This window comes from Chlorocebus sabaeus, chromosome 10, assembly GCF_047675955.1.
Source record: "Chlorocebus sabaeus isolate Y175 chromosome 10, mChlSab1.0.hap1, whole genome shotgun sequence".
NCBI lineage: Eukaryota > Metazoa > Chordata > Mammalia > Primates > Cercopithecidae > Chlorocebus > Chlorocebus sabaeus.
In genome coordinates this window covers 21,526,000-21,541,721 of record NC_132913.1, presented here as the reverse complement: position 1 = coordinate 21,541,721, position 15,722 = coordinate 21,526,000, and the positions used below count along the sequence as shown (strand labels likewise).

The following is a 15,722-nucleotide window of genomic DNA, read 5'->3' as shown; positions in this document are numbered from 1 at the left end:
TTTTTATGCTTATTTGGATGCCTCTTCTCTGTTAGTCCCTGTACCAGACCCAAAAGGTACAGTACAATGGTCACCAGCATCTTCCCCATTTGATGTACAGGGGAAATAACAGGTTTGCTTATAATAATAGCAGTAATAGCTGACTATTACTATATACTAAGTGTGGAGCTGGCAAAGTGCCAGACTTTTTTCTCACTTGATCCGCACAGCAGCCCCATGAGGTATAAATACTGTTTTTGTCTTTTTTTTGTTTTGGGGTGGGGAAGAGGTTGATTCTGTTCTCTCTTTTTCTTTTTCTTTTTTCTTTTTTTTTTGTTTGTTTTGTTTTCAGATGAGGAAATCGAGGTGTGAGATATTAAGTGTTTTGACTAAGGTGTCTTAGGTTCTGTACTCACTCTAGTCTTTTAATAGAACTGGGCCAGGCGTGGTGACTCATGCCTGTAATCCCAACACTTTAGGAGGCTGAGGTAGGAGGATCACTTGAGCCCAAGAGTTCAAGACCAACCTGGGCAACATGGCAAAACCCTGTCTCTACAAAAATAAATAAATAAATAAATAAATAAAAATTAAAAATAAAAAGTAGAACTGATTATAAAGTAATAAAAAATTTTTTTATGTTTGAGTGATAAATTCATGCTAAAAATTCCAAAGGAGGAATTTATTTTTAACCATTTGTAACACTAATGAGTTTGTCTCTTCTACTCTAAAGCAGTAGCTGCCTTCTAAGGAATCATACTATTGTTAAAAAGCATGCTCTAAAAATAAGAGGAAGAGACAGGGAATTGGAACCTAGAGAGTTTCATGTTTTCAGTGACAGTTATTCTTCCTGAATAATCTCAATAATAAAAATGTTGAAAGTTATAAACATGAAACCTAACACCACTAGAGGCAAATCTAATAATTAATTGCGTCTACTTTTGCTTAGGCTTTGGGCTTTTTTTTCTTATCAGCACTGCCATTAACACGACACAATACATTTTGCACCTTTGTATCACTCTTGTGAGGAATAAGGCACAAAGTCATTCAAAAAAGCAGCCGTGTGGTGTATGCCACTGATGTTGAAAATAAAACCACAGACTCAGAATTTAAAATAAGGATTTATCTTTTACTAAGATTGTGGATGCAGGAAAGAATTGAAAGGATTTGTCTGGATAACTAATACTGTTCCTTAACACATCAAATTGTAGGCTCTTTGTTAGACACTTGTACCAACTAAAGTCCTTTCCTAGAATTGCTCCATCAACAGCGAGGGAGAAGAGATCTTGAGACATTTAGGGATGGGTGTCCTTTTAGATTAGCTTTTTGTAGAGTGGTGCTAATGTACTGTCAGTTCTGCTGTGTGACGTATGCATTCCTAAAAATAACTGTCCTATGCAAAATTGTGCAATAAAAACCATGGTGTTTATGGAGAAAATGGGGTTAATGGCATAACACTCAAAAACTTGATGTGGAGAAAGGGAACCCCTCATACACTATTGGTGGGAATGTAAATTACTATAGCCTCTATGGAAAACGGTATGGCGGCTCATCAGAAATTAAAAATAGAACTGCCATATGATCCAATAATCCCATTATGGAGTAATTATCCAAAGGAAATGAAATGATTATGTCAAAGAGAGATACATATTTGCACTCCAATATTTATTGCAGCACCATTCATCATAGCCAAGATAAGGATTCAATCTAAGTTTCCTTCAACAGACGAATGGATAAAGTGTGGGATATATACACACTGGAATGCTATTCAGCCATAAAAAATGAAATCTTGTCGTTTGTGGCAACATAGATGAACCTGCAGAGCATTATGTTAAGTGGAATAAGCTGGACGTGGAAAGAGAAATACTACATGATCTCATGTGCTAAAGATGTTGATCACATAGATGTAGAGAGAATAGTTGGTGCGGGGGAGGGAGACAAGGGAGAGTTGGTCAGTCTGCTCAAAATTACAGATAGATAGGAAGAAGAGTAAGTTCTGGTGTTCTCTTGCACAATAGGGTAACTATGGTTAACAATGTTGAATATTTCAAAACAGCTAGAAGAGAAGAGAGGTTTTGGAAAGTTTTCACCACAAAGAAGTGATAAATGTTTGAGGTGACAGATATGCCAAATGCCCTGATTTGATTTTTACACAATCTATACCTCTATGGAGACATCACACTGTACCTCATAAATATGTACAATTGTGTGTCAATTAAAAAACTTCATTAATGGCACACTTTTTGAAAAGACAAGAACCTAAGGGTTTTTTTTGTTGTTGTTTGTTTGTTTTTTGTTTTTGTTTTTGTATTTGTTTTTTTTGAGACGGAGTCTCACTCTTGTCGCCCAGGCTGGAGTGCTATGGCGCAATCTCAGCTCACTGCAACCTCCGCCTCCCGGGTTCAACGATTCTCTTGCCTCAGACTCCTGAGTAGCTGAGTAAATTACAGGCGCCCACCACCATGCCCAGCTACTTTTTGTATTTTTAGTAGAGACAGGGTTTCATCATGTTGGTCAGCCTGGTCTTGAACTCCTAACCTCAGGTGGTCCACCCATCTCAGCCTCCCAAAGTGCTGGGTCTAGAGGCGTGAGCCATCACGCCTGGCCAGTAACCTAACTTCTTAAAGGTAACAGTTTTATACTCATTGAATGGTTAAGAAATGCATAAATACTACAATAAATATAGCATTTTACCTTGAAAGAAATGTGCAGTTTGCTTGTGGAAGTGGGTGTCAAAAGAAAGGCAGTTTGTACGTTATTGTGAAGTGATGGAAGGAACAGTGTCTGAAATCAAAGGGAGAGTTGTAACACCAGATGTGGATGGGCATGGCTCATAACATGAATTACAGGTAGATGTTTAAGGTGTGTGCATTTTGTATATTCCTGCATGGCCGAGTGCACCCAAGTATTGTTGTCTGTATTGACCAAGTGTTCTCACTGATGAAATCTGGCATAGGCAAAAGCAAAATTCTCATACTCAAATTGTTCCCTAATGTGTCAGTGGTGTTGAAACAAATTCACATTTTCAAAACAAGCTTTATAGCAAAACTGTACTCTTGAAAGTGACAACAGGGTTTGCTAGTGAGTGGATAAAACATGAATCTTATCTGTTTGCTTACTACGTAATGTGTGGGGGTAAGGAAAATAATGAATTAGAAAATGAGTGGTTTGAGAAACTAAGTAGAAATGACACCATTAATCTGGAATAAATTGCCAACATGGACTGAGAGTACATATGACCCACTCTTTGGAGCTGGGATGAACTCCTCTTCCTATATAGCACTTGGCCGAATAAAGAGTGGACACCGAAGAGGAGTGACGCTAGCTCCTTTAGCAAAGAAGAAAGGAAGTCTATTGAGTAGGCAGCCAGTGGTGTCTTCTAAGCTTAACTATATTGAGTTAACTGAAGAGAAGTTCCAGGCTTTTGAGTTTATAAAAAGCCCAATAGGTTGTTTTACCCCATAATCCTCTGATTATGATTTCCACCAATCTGCCTCCCCCAAGCCACCTCATTTTCTGTTGGACCTCATCAAGACTTCTTGTCTTTTTATCCATCTCCACATTATCTCCCAGTCTTTTCAGCCTCCTCCTTACCTCATGTGGCACATGCTCTCTGCACCTTTATCCACTATTTTCCGCCCCTTTGTTTCTCTTGCCCCACAAACACCCTACAAACTACCCTGTCTCAAAGACTCCTGATTCCATCATCTAACACCAGGCTGGAGTATCCTGTGTATTCATGGCATGACAACTGATTCCTGTTCCTCAGCTGGGCCCACTTGTGTATATTCTACTTTATAATGAAAATAGAGGTTTATGGGCTGTGCCTGTTATTTTCGTTGTTTCACTGACCTCTTCAGGATCTCATTCTTCTTTATCTCTTAGTCTCTAAATATAATTGGAAAGGCAAAATTTGGAAAGTACTGTGAGTTCCATTGCTTAGTATTCTACCACCCTTCTGTTATTATTAAAAACAGCATATCACCAACATCTAAACCAATTCTATTGGATTCTGTTGCTTAAATAAAACAAAAATCTTTACTTAGAAACTTGAGGATCAATGAAGCATGAGATAATTCTAAAGAATATTTAGTTAGTAACACATTCTCTTTGGGAAGCTAGCAGCTCAGTTAGTGGGCCAGCTAACCATTTTACCAGAATCTGGTTTGGAAAATAGTATGGATAGAAATATATCTGTGAGGTAAAGGTCATTTTTAATCTCCATTTCGTTTTCATTCTGTCTTAGATCAGTTGTTGTATATAAAATGCTTGGAGTTATCTTTAGGGCTAGAGGAGTGCCTGAGGACTATTCGTTTATTTTCAGGATGTTTTGTTTCCATTTTGAATGTTACTGCCCAAAGAAACGGGACATTTAAAGCATGTGAACTCATACACAACAAAGTGGGAGAAATAATGGTATTTATATGTTAATTCCATGAAGCCCTATATTTAATGCTATTCCCTCTGGCCATATACCAGGTGGAAAAAAGCAAGGACTCTGCTATTAAAAATATCAAATCAGATAGTTCCAGCTGGGGTTTCTTAATCATTTAAAAGGCAAAATATGAGGTCACTTTTAATATCTTAAGTAGATAACGATCTTAGCATTTACTTTAGATATTAAATCTGAAGTGCTTGTCTTTTGTCTTACTGGCTAGACGATACTGCTAGCAGTTTCTAGCGTTGGAGTATTTTCCTTAAAAGAAACATTGGAATTTTGGAATTTAATACAGAGCCAACTATTTTGCCTCAAATTGTCTGTCTTAGGAACATCCAATTCATCAATAGAGTAATCTAAAAAGTTGACTCACTAATTGGATTTAAGTGCCACAGGACTCTTCACACATTATTTTAATCAATTTGTTGGAAAGATCAATTTTCTCATGGCTGAATGCATGTAAAAATGAAGCAACTGAATGAGTTGCTTAGGAAGGTTGGCACATCTAATTCCCTAGAGGTTTTAGGAACAGGTTCTTAATTATATATCTGAAATGGTTTGAGGTTTTTAAATGAAATTTGTGTAGAAGCAGAAAGATGCAGTACCTATCTGTCCAGGCCTGTTTCTGGATCCCAATCTTACCTAATGTTTAATAGTTGATCCTGGAGTTGATATATTATCCCTTTTTTCTTTTAAAAATTTTTTTTTTTTTTTTGTATGTGTGCCATTTTAAAGTAATTAACAGAGTAGTTTTTGTTAGTTTTGGTTAAGTGTTGTAAAGCCAGTTTTTTTTAAAGGAAGTCCTGGAGGCCTTTTTGTATTGACTCTTACAGAGGATAGTGAGTGTGAACACAAGTTTTTAAAGTTTAATGTTACAGTGCCTGCTATAAAGGACTACAATTAATGTGAAAAGTAGTTTTAAAGTTATAATTTATATATCGCTGTTTGTGCTTATATAATGCTTCCCACTCTCCCCAAACATAGAGGTATTTTGATTATGAAAATGAGCCTTTTTTAGTACCATTATGTGTGTACATATATATTTTATTTTATTTTTCTTCATATTAGTCATTGTGGTTAAGTGATTTATTGGTAGCTGATGAGTCACAAGTATGTTTCTCATTCTCTAATGAGTCACCTAGCTACATACAAGTTTGTTTATTTTCTTTCCTTTCTAGATCTTTCACCTAAAATAGGTGTTTTACTAGTTGGTAGGTTAAAATTTCAGTTTGCTACATTAACGATTTGTTTTGAGACGGAGTCTCGCTCTGTCGCCTAGGCTGGAATGCAGTGGCGCAGTCTTGACTCACCGCAGCCTCTGCCTCCTGGGTTCAAGCGATTCTCTGCCTCAGCCTCCCGAGTAGCTGGGACTACAGGTGCACGCTACCACGCCCAGCTAAATTTTTTTTGTGTACTTTTAGTGGAGATGGGGTTTCACCATGTTGGCCAGGCTGCTCTCAAACTCCTGACCTCAAGTGATCCACCCACCCTGGCCTCCCAAAGTGCTGGGATTACAGGCATGAACCACTGCGCCCAGCCTACATTAACTATTAGATCTGAAAAATACCAAAATAATACTCAGAAGAAGTCTCATTGATTTTTACAAACTTGTATTTAGCACGTGCCCTGGTCCAGGTACTCTGCTGGGCTTGAGTATGCAAAGATTTATGTGTGTCATGTATATCTTAGGAGAAGCTTGATTTTGGGAGAGGGAAAGGGAGATAAACAACTGCATGCAGAGGCAAGGTACAGGTGCTGTGGTAGGAGTGTATATTGTCTATAGTTGAGGCCCAAAGAGAGGTGGGCATGTGGATACCCCTTCAGCATCCGTGTGGATACGTTGGTGAACGGAGGCGAGGCCATTATACTGTTGTGTATTGCAACTCCTTGAACAGTTGCACCTGCATTTTATACCTCTTTGTTGGAACAGGGTATTTATCTGTTAGAGGAAAAACAGCTTCTATTTTCAGTCCTGTCCACTGCAACATCTGTATTGAAAATTTGGATAATGCTAAAGATGTGCTAAGGAAAAAACAGGTCTAAAATCTGCTGTCAGAAATTTTCAGATCATTTGTGGGATTAATTCTCCTGGGTTAAATATAACTTTGTATAAAACAAAACTATTACTAAAGGGCCTATTATTTTCAGTTTTTTTCCCCCACAGAAACTATAAAGCAATCTAGCAGCTCATGAGCTTCTAAGAATGAAAATGTATTATTTCAGAGTGAGCCAATGATGCATTCTGAGATATTTAAATTTAGTTCTAATTTGTCAGTCTGTAACAGAACTGTCTAGGGCAATAATCATTAAATGATATTAGCTATGTGATGGTAGTCTGATTGCTTAACCTTTTAGAGTCTCAGTTTTCTCATCTGTAAAATGTTGATAATACCTACTGTGTAAGTAAGCCTTTGTGAAGCTCAAATGAGATATTGTGTACGTAAAGCACTTCACACAGAACCTGGAACATAAAAGGGAATTGCTAAAGAGATAATAGAAATAATACTTTAGGGATTTAGTTGTGAAATCTCTTTTCTCTTTTTCCTTTCTTTCTTTCTTTTTTTTTTTTTTTTCCTGAGATAGAGTCTTGCTCTGTCACCCAGGCTGGAGTGCAGTGGCACAATCTCTGCTCACTGCAACCTCTGCCTCCTGGGTTCAAGCAGTTCTCCTGCCTCAGGCTTCCGAGTAGCTGGGGCTACAGGGCCACTCCCCCACGCCCGGCTAATTTTTTGTATTTTTAGTAGAGATGGAGTTTCACCATGTTGGCCAGGCTGGTCTTAAACTCCTGACCTCAGGTGAAGCACCTGCCTCGACCTCCCAAAAGTGCTGGCCTAAAAATCACTATGCTTGGCCTAAAATCACTTTCATTTGAGCTATAAAATAAAAGTGTGTTTGCCAGGCATGGTGGCTCACACCTATAATCCCACCACTTTGGGAAGCCGAGGCAGATGAATCGGAGCCCAGGAGTTCGAGACCAGCCTGGGCAACATTATGAAACCCTGTCTCTACATAAAATGCAGAAATTAGCTGGGTGTGGTGCGCCTGCCTGTAATCCCAGCTACTCAGAACGCTGAGGTGGGAGGGTCACTTGAACCTAGGAGACGAGTTTGCAGTGAGTTGATCCCAGTGATTCTTCTCTGTACTCACAAGAGGACTTGTAGAGTCAAAACCTGACACTGGGACCCAGCAGCAAGAGATAAACTGCTTTTTCTCTAGATTTATGTCTCCATCATTTATTTGCAAGATGGTGACCTCTTTGACTGGAGCTGTATGCTGTTAAATATTTTTTCACCTGTCTCCTGTACAGAAATTATACCTTCACCATTGATTTTCAGGTCATCTGCAGTAACCATTTCTCAGGGTTTATGATTCTTGTTCTCTACCCCAGTGCTCTCCAAAGTGTGATTTGCTCAAGATTACCCATTGAGGGAAAGAAAATAATTAAACTAACTTTCTTCTTTCCGCCTACCCTTTCTTCCCTGCTTTTTTCTTTTATCTAAAAGAATGAGAATGAGTTTGAGTTTTTCCAATAGTTAATTTATACATAAACACTGGACCTATCACTTGAATTGCTCCTTATAAAGTCACATATCACCTTTAGCGTGTGAGGTTTCTGAAGAAAGATTGTGGAATTCCAATAATGAAAAGAAGCTAGCAGTGGTACCCTCACTCTTCTCTCTCCTCCCCTCTTTCTTCCCCTCCCCTCCTTTCCTCTCCTGTAGATATTATGCCATCTTCATATACAATGTTAGTTAAAATCATATAATTAGACTTTCTACAATCAGTAGAATTTTATTCTTCTACTGGCAGTAATGTACTCAAGTATTCCTGTCTCTCTTGTTTTGACTGAATTTTATATATATACATAAAACCCTCCGATAGTCTGACCCTTTTTCACAAATGGAACCTTTTTGATTTTAATGCTTTTTCTTCTGAATTCGCTCGTATCTACAGTAAGATAGAAATAGATGTAGATACAGATGTAGCTGTATAGAGATAATAGAGCTAAATTGTCCAAAATCATGGAATGGTTTTACTAATGTCTAAATAGGTTATGATTTTTAACAGTTGCATATAGAAATGCTGAGATGGGAAGGGTTAAAAAAATTAACTGTTCCCTATGTCTGATTAATCCCGCCTTCTTTCCCATTGATTCAGTAGAGCAATTTGTAATTGCAGAAATTTATAATAATTTTGGCCCTAGCTTACGAAATAGTTCGTGGTTTCAGAAGTTATTTTGTAAGTTGTTCAGGACTGGAAACAATGTTCTAAATGGTGGTTGTTTTCTAGACTAGCTGATCTAATATTTTAGCACTCAGTACTACTGAATTAAAGTACTAAAAGTAGATATAGTTCCAGGTTTCAGGTCCTGAGTTAAAAGAGTCATCTGGTACTTTCGAATGAGAAAGAAGAGGAAATTTTTGTTTGCTTTAATTGGACCTACAGCCAGCCCTGGGCAGAGTATCTTTGACTACATTCCACCTTCTTTCTAGAAGGATACTAGCATGACACTCAATCCTTAAAAGTAGATGTGTTTGGGCCAGGCGCGATGGCTCATACCTGTAATCCCAGCACTTTGGGAGGCCGAGACAGGTGGATCACCTGAGGTCAGGAGTTCGAAACCACCCTGGCCAACATGGTGAAACCCTGTCTCTGCTAAAAATATAAAAATTAGCCAGGCATGGTGGCACATGCCTGTAATCCCAGCTACTCAGGAAGCTAAGAGGGGAGAATCACTTGAATCCGGGAGGCGGAGGTTGCAGTGAGCTGAGATAGGGCCACTGCATTCCAGCCTTGACAGAGATGAGACTGTCTCAAAAAAAAAAAAAAAAGTAGATGTGTTTGACTTGAGTTGGCTTGAAGAAGGTTGTCTGATGATGGAAGGTCCAGAGGGCCAGCAGTGCCTTCTAATAGGAGTCAAAGGAGGTGAGATGAGGAGACCAAGGGATTAGGGATATAGAAGAAAGGTAGCAGAGTGTACCTCTGCTTGGGACAGGTCAAGTTGCTTGATGAAGCAGTACATTGATTGGTACAAAGGAGAAAACCTTCCTTGTAAAGACATGTGAGATAAGCAATAGAATTCTCACCACGCCTGAATATACACTAAGTTACCACATTTACTGGTAGGTGGCAGTCACATTGAAGATAGATTCATTCAGTGACACTAGATTGCAAGTATTAGAAAGCCCTTACAACAGTCCACTGGCACCTCTTGATCCCTTCAAGCCTTAGAAGAGCCTTACCTTAGTTCATCAACTACTTCTTTTGCCATAATAAATTCTGAGTTTCTTCAGTAGTCAAGATTTTAGCTAGGTATTAGGTGATAGCCCCAGTGCAGGAGACTTAACGAGAGTGCAAGAGATATGCATGCTGTTGATTTTTTTTTAAGTTAGTTGGTAACAGACATACAGATTTCTAGGCAGTGTAACCAAGTGAAATAAACAATTTTCTTTCTTAACTACTCTTTACCTATTATCCTCATTTTGATCCTTTTTCATTGAAATGGATTCTGGTGTTCTCTTATGTAAAGTAAGTACTATCCGGTTTCTGGAATATCTAATTGCACCACAACTACTAAAGACCCAAATCCTCATCAGAATGAATAGAATTTTTCCATGAAAATTAAATTTTATCCTTTTCATCAACTATATTGTGGTAAACTTTGTCGGTGCAATAATATACACAAAAGTAAAACTGGTACATTTTGTATGGGAATCGCCATTTTGGATTATACATTTTCTTCCTCAGTTATGTACTAGTGATTAAAAAATAATCATTGTGTTTAATAAGCTACTTTATAAATTTTGTATTTTAGAATTTGAGTGTCTGGTGTTCAGAATTCAAGTTGTTATAAAAATGAGCTGCCCAGGAGATGCATTTATTTTACACTCATCATATATTAAACTTCATGTAGGCATCCTTTTAAATGGGAGTACACAATCCAATAGTCATAAATCCGATGACAGAGCATACTCAGAAACTAAAGATAGTGAGAATTTAATTGCAAAACAGTACCCTAATGTCCTCTTATTACTTTAAAATGTTTTCAGTTGACCTTCTTCTATTATTTAATTCCATCACATACCAGTAATTGCATTTATTGAAGCCAATATTTCTCATTATAGGAAATGCTGATCTTAGTGAATCTCAAAAATAGGGAGGGAAATGTTCTTTAATAAATAATTAAAAGACTTTTTACTACTTTTACCAATTCAGTACTGGTTTTATTACCTTTTATGTCCAGAGTCTTTTACAAGTGGTAACTAAATTATGGCATCTAAAAAATCATCTCTTCAAGGAATCTCACAAGGTATGCTACATAATAGCTTATTCTAAGTAGGTTAAATAGACTGGCTTTGTCTCAAGTGGCTTACTATATTAAAGAAGAGTTTAACATATTCAGCTTTACTGCTGAAACACCAAATGAGTTCTGACACCTCTGATTAGATGATTAAAATTGGGAATTTTTTCTCTTGACAGCATCAACAAAGAGAGCATTGTGGATGTAGAAGGTGTTGTGAGAAAAGTGAATCAGAAAATTGGAAGCTGTACACAGCAAGATGTTGAGTTACATGTTCAGAAGGTAACTTTTTTCAAAATATAAAATCACATATAGAAATAGATTTGGGTTCTAATGGTTTTTCATGTCCAATTTATGTGTTCTTACTAGTTAAAATTAATGTAAAATACTGAGGTTTATAAATTAGTTACTGAATCAATTAGCTTTTATTATATAACAAATCACCCCAGTACTTAGTGACTTAAAACAACAAACATTTATTTGCTTATAATTCTGTGATGCACCCAACTGAGATAGCTCATCTGCTCCATGTGACATTGGCTGGGCTGACTGATAAGTCTGGCGCATCTCTTTCTGTGACCTCCCCTCATCCAGCAGGCTAGCCCAGATATGTTGACATTCAGGTACCAGGAGGGTTCCCAAAGGCAAGAGAGCGAAACCCTAAGAACAGATACTTTTCAAGCTTCTACTTGTGTCACATCTGCTAAATATTCCACTGGTCAAAGTCACACAGCAAAACTTAGATTTAAGGGATAGAGAAATAGATTCTAGCCCTTGATGGGAGGAAAAACAATATGATTGCAAGGGAATATACATGCAGGAGCAAGAGGAAGTATTGCAGCCATTTTTGCAAACCGTCTACCACAGCCACATAGGGAAAAATATAAAACACATCTGAAAAACTACTAACCAATATAAGTGAATAACAATGGACCTATCTTGCTGTAAGTTTTCTGATGATTTACTTTTATTTATTTATTCAGTTTCCATTTTTTCTTTTTTCTTTTTTTTTAATTACACTTTAAGTTCTAGGATACATGTGCACAACGTGCAGGTTTGTTACACATGTATACATGTGCCATGTTGCTGTGCTGCAGCCATTAACTCGTCATTTACATTAGGTGTTTCTCCTACTGCTATCCCTCCCCCCTCCCCTGAGCCCTTGACAGGCCCTGATGTGAGATGTTTCCCACCCTGTGTCCTAGTGTTCTCATTGTTCAGTTCGCACCTACGAGTGAGAACATGCGGTGTTTGGTTTTCTGTCCTTGCGATAGTTTGCTGAGAATGATGGTTTCCAGCTTCATACGTGTGCCTACAAAGGACATGAACTCATCCTTTTTTATGGCTGCATAGTATTCCATGGTGTATGTGTGCCACATTTTATTAATCCAGTCTATCATTGGTAGACATTTGGGTTGGTTCCAAGTCTTTCTATTGTGAATAGTGCTGCAATAAACGTACGTGTGCGTGTGTGTTTATAGCAGCATGATTTATAATCCTTTGTGCATATACCCAGTAATGGAATGGCTGGATCAAATGGTATTTCTAGTTCTAGATCCTTGAGGAATCGCCACACTGTCTTCCACAATAGTTGAACTAGTTTACAGTCCCACCAACAGTATAAAAGTGTTCATATTTCTTCTCCACATCCTCTCCAGCACTTGTTGTTTCCTGACTTTTTAATGATCGCCATTCTAACTGGTGTGAGATGGTATCTCATTGTGGTTTTGATTTGCACTTCTCTGATGGCCAGTGATGATGAGCATTTTTTCATATGTATGTTGGCTGCATAAATGTTTACTTTGGAGAAGTGTCTGTTCATATCCCTCACCCACTTTTTGATGGGGTGGTTTGATTTTTTCTTGTAAATTTGTTTAAGTTCTTTGTACATTCTGGATATTAGCCCTTTGTCAGATGGGTAGATTGTAAAAATTTTCTCCCATTCTGTAGGTTGCCTGTTCACTCTGATGGTAGTTTCTTTCACTGTGCAGAAGGTCTTTAGTTTAATTAGATCCCATTTGTGAATTTTGGTTTTTGTTGCCGTTGCTTTTGGTGTTTTAGTCATGAAGTCCTTACCCATGCCTATGACCTGAATGGTATTGCCTAGGTTTTCTTCTAGGGTTTTTATGGTTTTAGGTCTAACATTTAAGTCTTTAATCCATCTTGAATTAATTTTTGTATAAGGTGTAAGGAAGGAATCCAGTTTCAGCTTTCTACATATGTCTAGCCAGTTTTCCCAGCACCATTTATTAAATAGGGAATCCTTTCCCCATTTCTTGTTTTTGTCGGGTTTATCAAAGATCAGATGGTTGTAGATGTGTGGTATTATTTCTGAGGGCTCTGTTCTGTTCCATTGGTCTATACATCTGTTTTGGTACAAGTACCATGCTGTTTTGGTTACTGTAGCCTTGTAGTATAGTTTGAAGTCAGGTAGCATGATGCCTTCAGCTTTATTCTTTTGTCTTAGGATTGTCTTGGCAATGTGAGCTCTGTTTTCGTTCCATATGAACTTTAAAGTCGTTTTTTTCCAATTCTGTAAAGAAAGTCATTGGTAGCTTGATGGGGATGGCATTGAATCTATAAATTACCTTGGGCAGTATGGCCATTTTCACGATCTTGATTCTTCCTGTCCATGAGCATGGAATGTTCTTCCATTTGTTTGGGTACTCTTTTATTTCGTTGAGCAGTGGTTTGCAGTTCTCCTTGAAGACGTCCTTCACATCCCTTGTAAATTGGATTCCTGGGTATTTTATTCTCTTTGAAGCAATTGTGAATGGGAGTTCACTCATGATTTGGCTCTCTGTTTGTCTATTATTGGTGGATAGGAATGCTTGTGATTTTTGCACATTGATTTTGTATCCTGAGACTTTGCTGAAGTTGCTTATCAGCTTAAGGAGATTTTGGGCTGAGACAGTGGGGTTTTCTAAATATACAATCATGTCATCTGCAAACAGGGACAATTTGACTTCCTCTTTTCCTGATTGAATACCCTTTATTTCTTTCTCCTGCCTGATTGCCCTGGCCAGAACTTCCAACAGTATGTTGAATAGGAATGGTGAGAGAGGGCATCCCTGTCTTGTGCCGGTTTTCAAAGGGAATGCTTCCAGTTTTTGCCCATTCAGTATGATATTGGCTGTGAGTTTGTCATAAATAGCTCTTATTATTTTGAGATATGTCCCATCTATACCTGGTTTATTGAGAGTTTTTAGCATGAAGGGCTGCTGAATTTTGTCAAAGACCTTTTCTGCATCTTGTGGTTTTTGTCTTTGGTTCTGTTTATGTGATGGATTATGTTTATTGATTTGCGTATGTTGAACCAGCCTTGCATTCCAGGGATGAAGTCAACTTGCTTGTGGTGGATAAGCTTTTTGATGTGCTGCTGGAATCGGTTTGCCAGTATTTTATTGTTGACGATTTTTGCATCAATGTTCATCAGGGACATTGGTCTAAAATTCTCTTTTTTGTTGTTGTGTCTCTGCCAGGCTTTGGTATCAGAATGATGTTGGCCTCAAAATGAGTTAGGGAGAATTCCTTCTTTTTCTGTTGACTGGAATAGTTTCAGAAGGAATGGTAACAGCTCCTCTTTGTACCTCTGGTAGAATTCAGTTGTGAATCCGTCTGATCCTGGACTCTTTTTGGTTGGTAAGCTATTAATTATTGCCTCAATTTCAGAGCCTGTTATTGGTCTATTCCGGGATTCAACTTCTTCCTGGTTTAGTCTTGGGAGTGTGCATGTTCCAGGAATTTATCCATTTCTTCTAGATTTTCTAGTTTATTTGCATAGATGTGTTTATAGTATTCTCTGATGGTAGTTTGTATTTCTGTGGGATCGGTGGTGATATCCCCTTGATCATTTTTTATTGCGTCTATTTGATTCTTCTCTCTTCTGTATTAGTCTTGCTAGCGGTCTATCAATTTTGTTTATCTTTTCAAAAAACCAGCTCCTGGATTCATTGATTTTTTTTTTTTTAAAGTTTTTTCGTATCTCAATCTCCTTCAGTTCTGCTCTGATCTTAGTTATTTCTTGCCTTCTGCTAGCTTTTGAATGTGTTTGCTCTTGTTTCTCTAGTTCTTTTAATTGTGATGTTAGGGTGTCAATTTTAGATCTTTCCTGCTTTCTCTTGTGGGCATTTAGTGCAATAACCTACATACTGCTTTAAATGTGTCCCAGAAATTCTGGTATGTTGTGTCTTTGTTCTCATTGGTTTCAAATAACATCTTTATTTCTGCCTTCATTTCATTATGTACCCAGTAGTCATTCAGGAGCAGGTTGTTCAGTTTCCATGTAGTTGTGCAGTTTTGAGTGAATTTCTTAATCCTGAGTACTAGTTTGATTGCACTGTGGTCTGAGAGACAGTTTGTTATACTTTCTGTTCTTTTACATTTGCTGAGGATTGCTTTACTTCCAACTATGTGGTCAATTTTGGAATAAGTGCAATGTGGTGCTGAGAAGAATGTATATTCTGTTGATTTGGGGTGGAGAGTTCTGTAGATGTCTATTAGGTTCACTTGGCGCAGAGCTGAGTTCAATTTCTGGATATCCTTGTTAACTTTCCGTCTCGTTGATCTGTCTAATGTTGATAGTGGGGTGTTAAAGTCTCCCATTATTATTGTGTGGGAGTCTAAGTCTCTTTGTAAGTCTCTAAGGACTTGCTTTATGAATCTGGGTGCTCCTGTATTGGGTGCATATATATTTAAGATAGTTAGCTCTTCTTGTTGAATTGATCCCTTTACCATTATGTAATAGCCTTCTTTGTCTCTTTTGATCTTTGTTGGTTTAAAGTCTGTTTTATCGGGCCTGGCTCAGTGGCTCATGCCTGTAATCCCAGCACTTTGGGAGGCCGAGGCGGGCGGATCACGAGGTCAGGAGATCGAGACCATCCTGGCAAACACAGTGAAACCCCGTCTCTACTAAAAAATAAATATAAAAAATTAGCCAGGCGTGGTGGCGGGCACCTGTAGTCCCAGCTACTTGGGAGGCTGAGGCAGGAGAATGGCGTGAACCCC

General features: G+C 38.1%; 1 protein-coding gene across 1 annotated transcript in view; it reads left to right on the top strand.

Annotated features, from left to right (window-relative positions):
* Positions 1 to 15,722, top strand: part of DARS1 (aspartyl-tRNA synthetase 1) — an 81,019-nt gene that overhangs the window by 32,310 nt on the left and 32,987 nt on the right. The window contains exon 5 of the mRNA XM_007964857.3: positions 10,895 to 10,997. Within this exon, the coding sequence (XP_007963048.1) occupies positions 10,895 to 10,997 (103 nt within the window). The remainder of the gene's footprint in view (positions 1 to 10,894; positions 10,998 to 15,722) is intronic.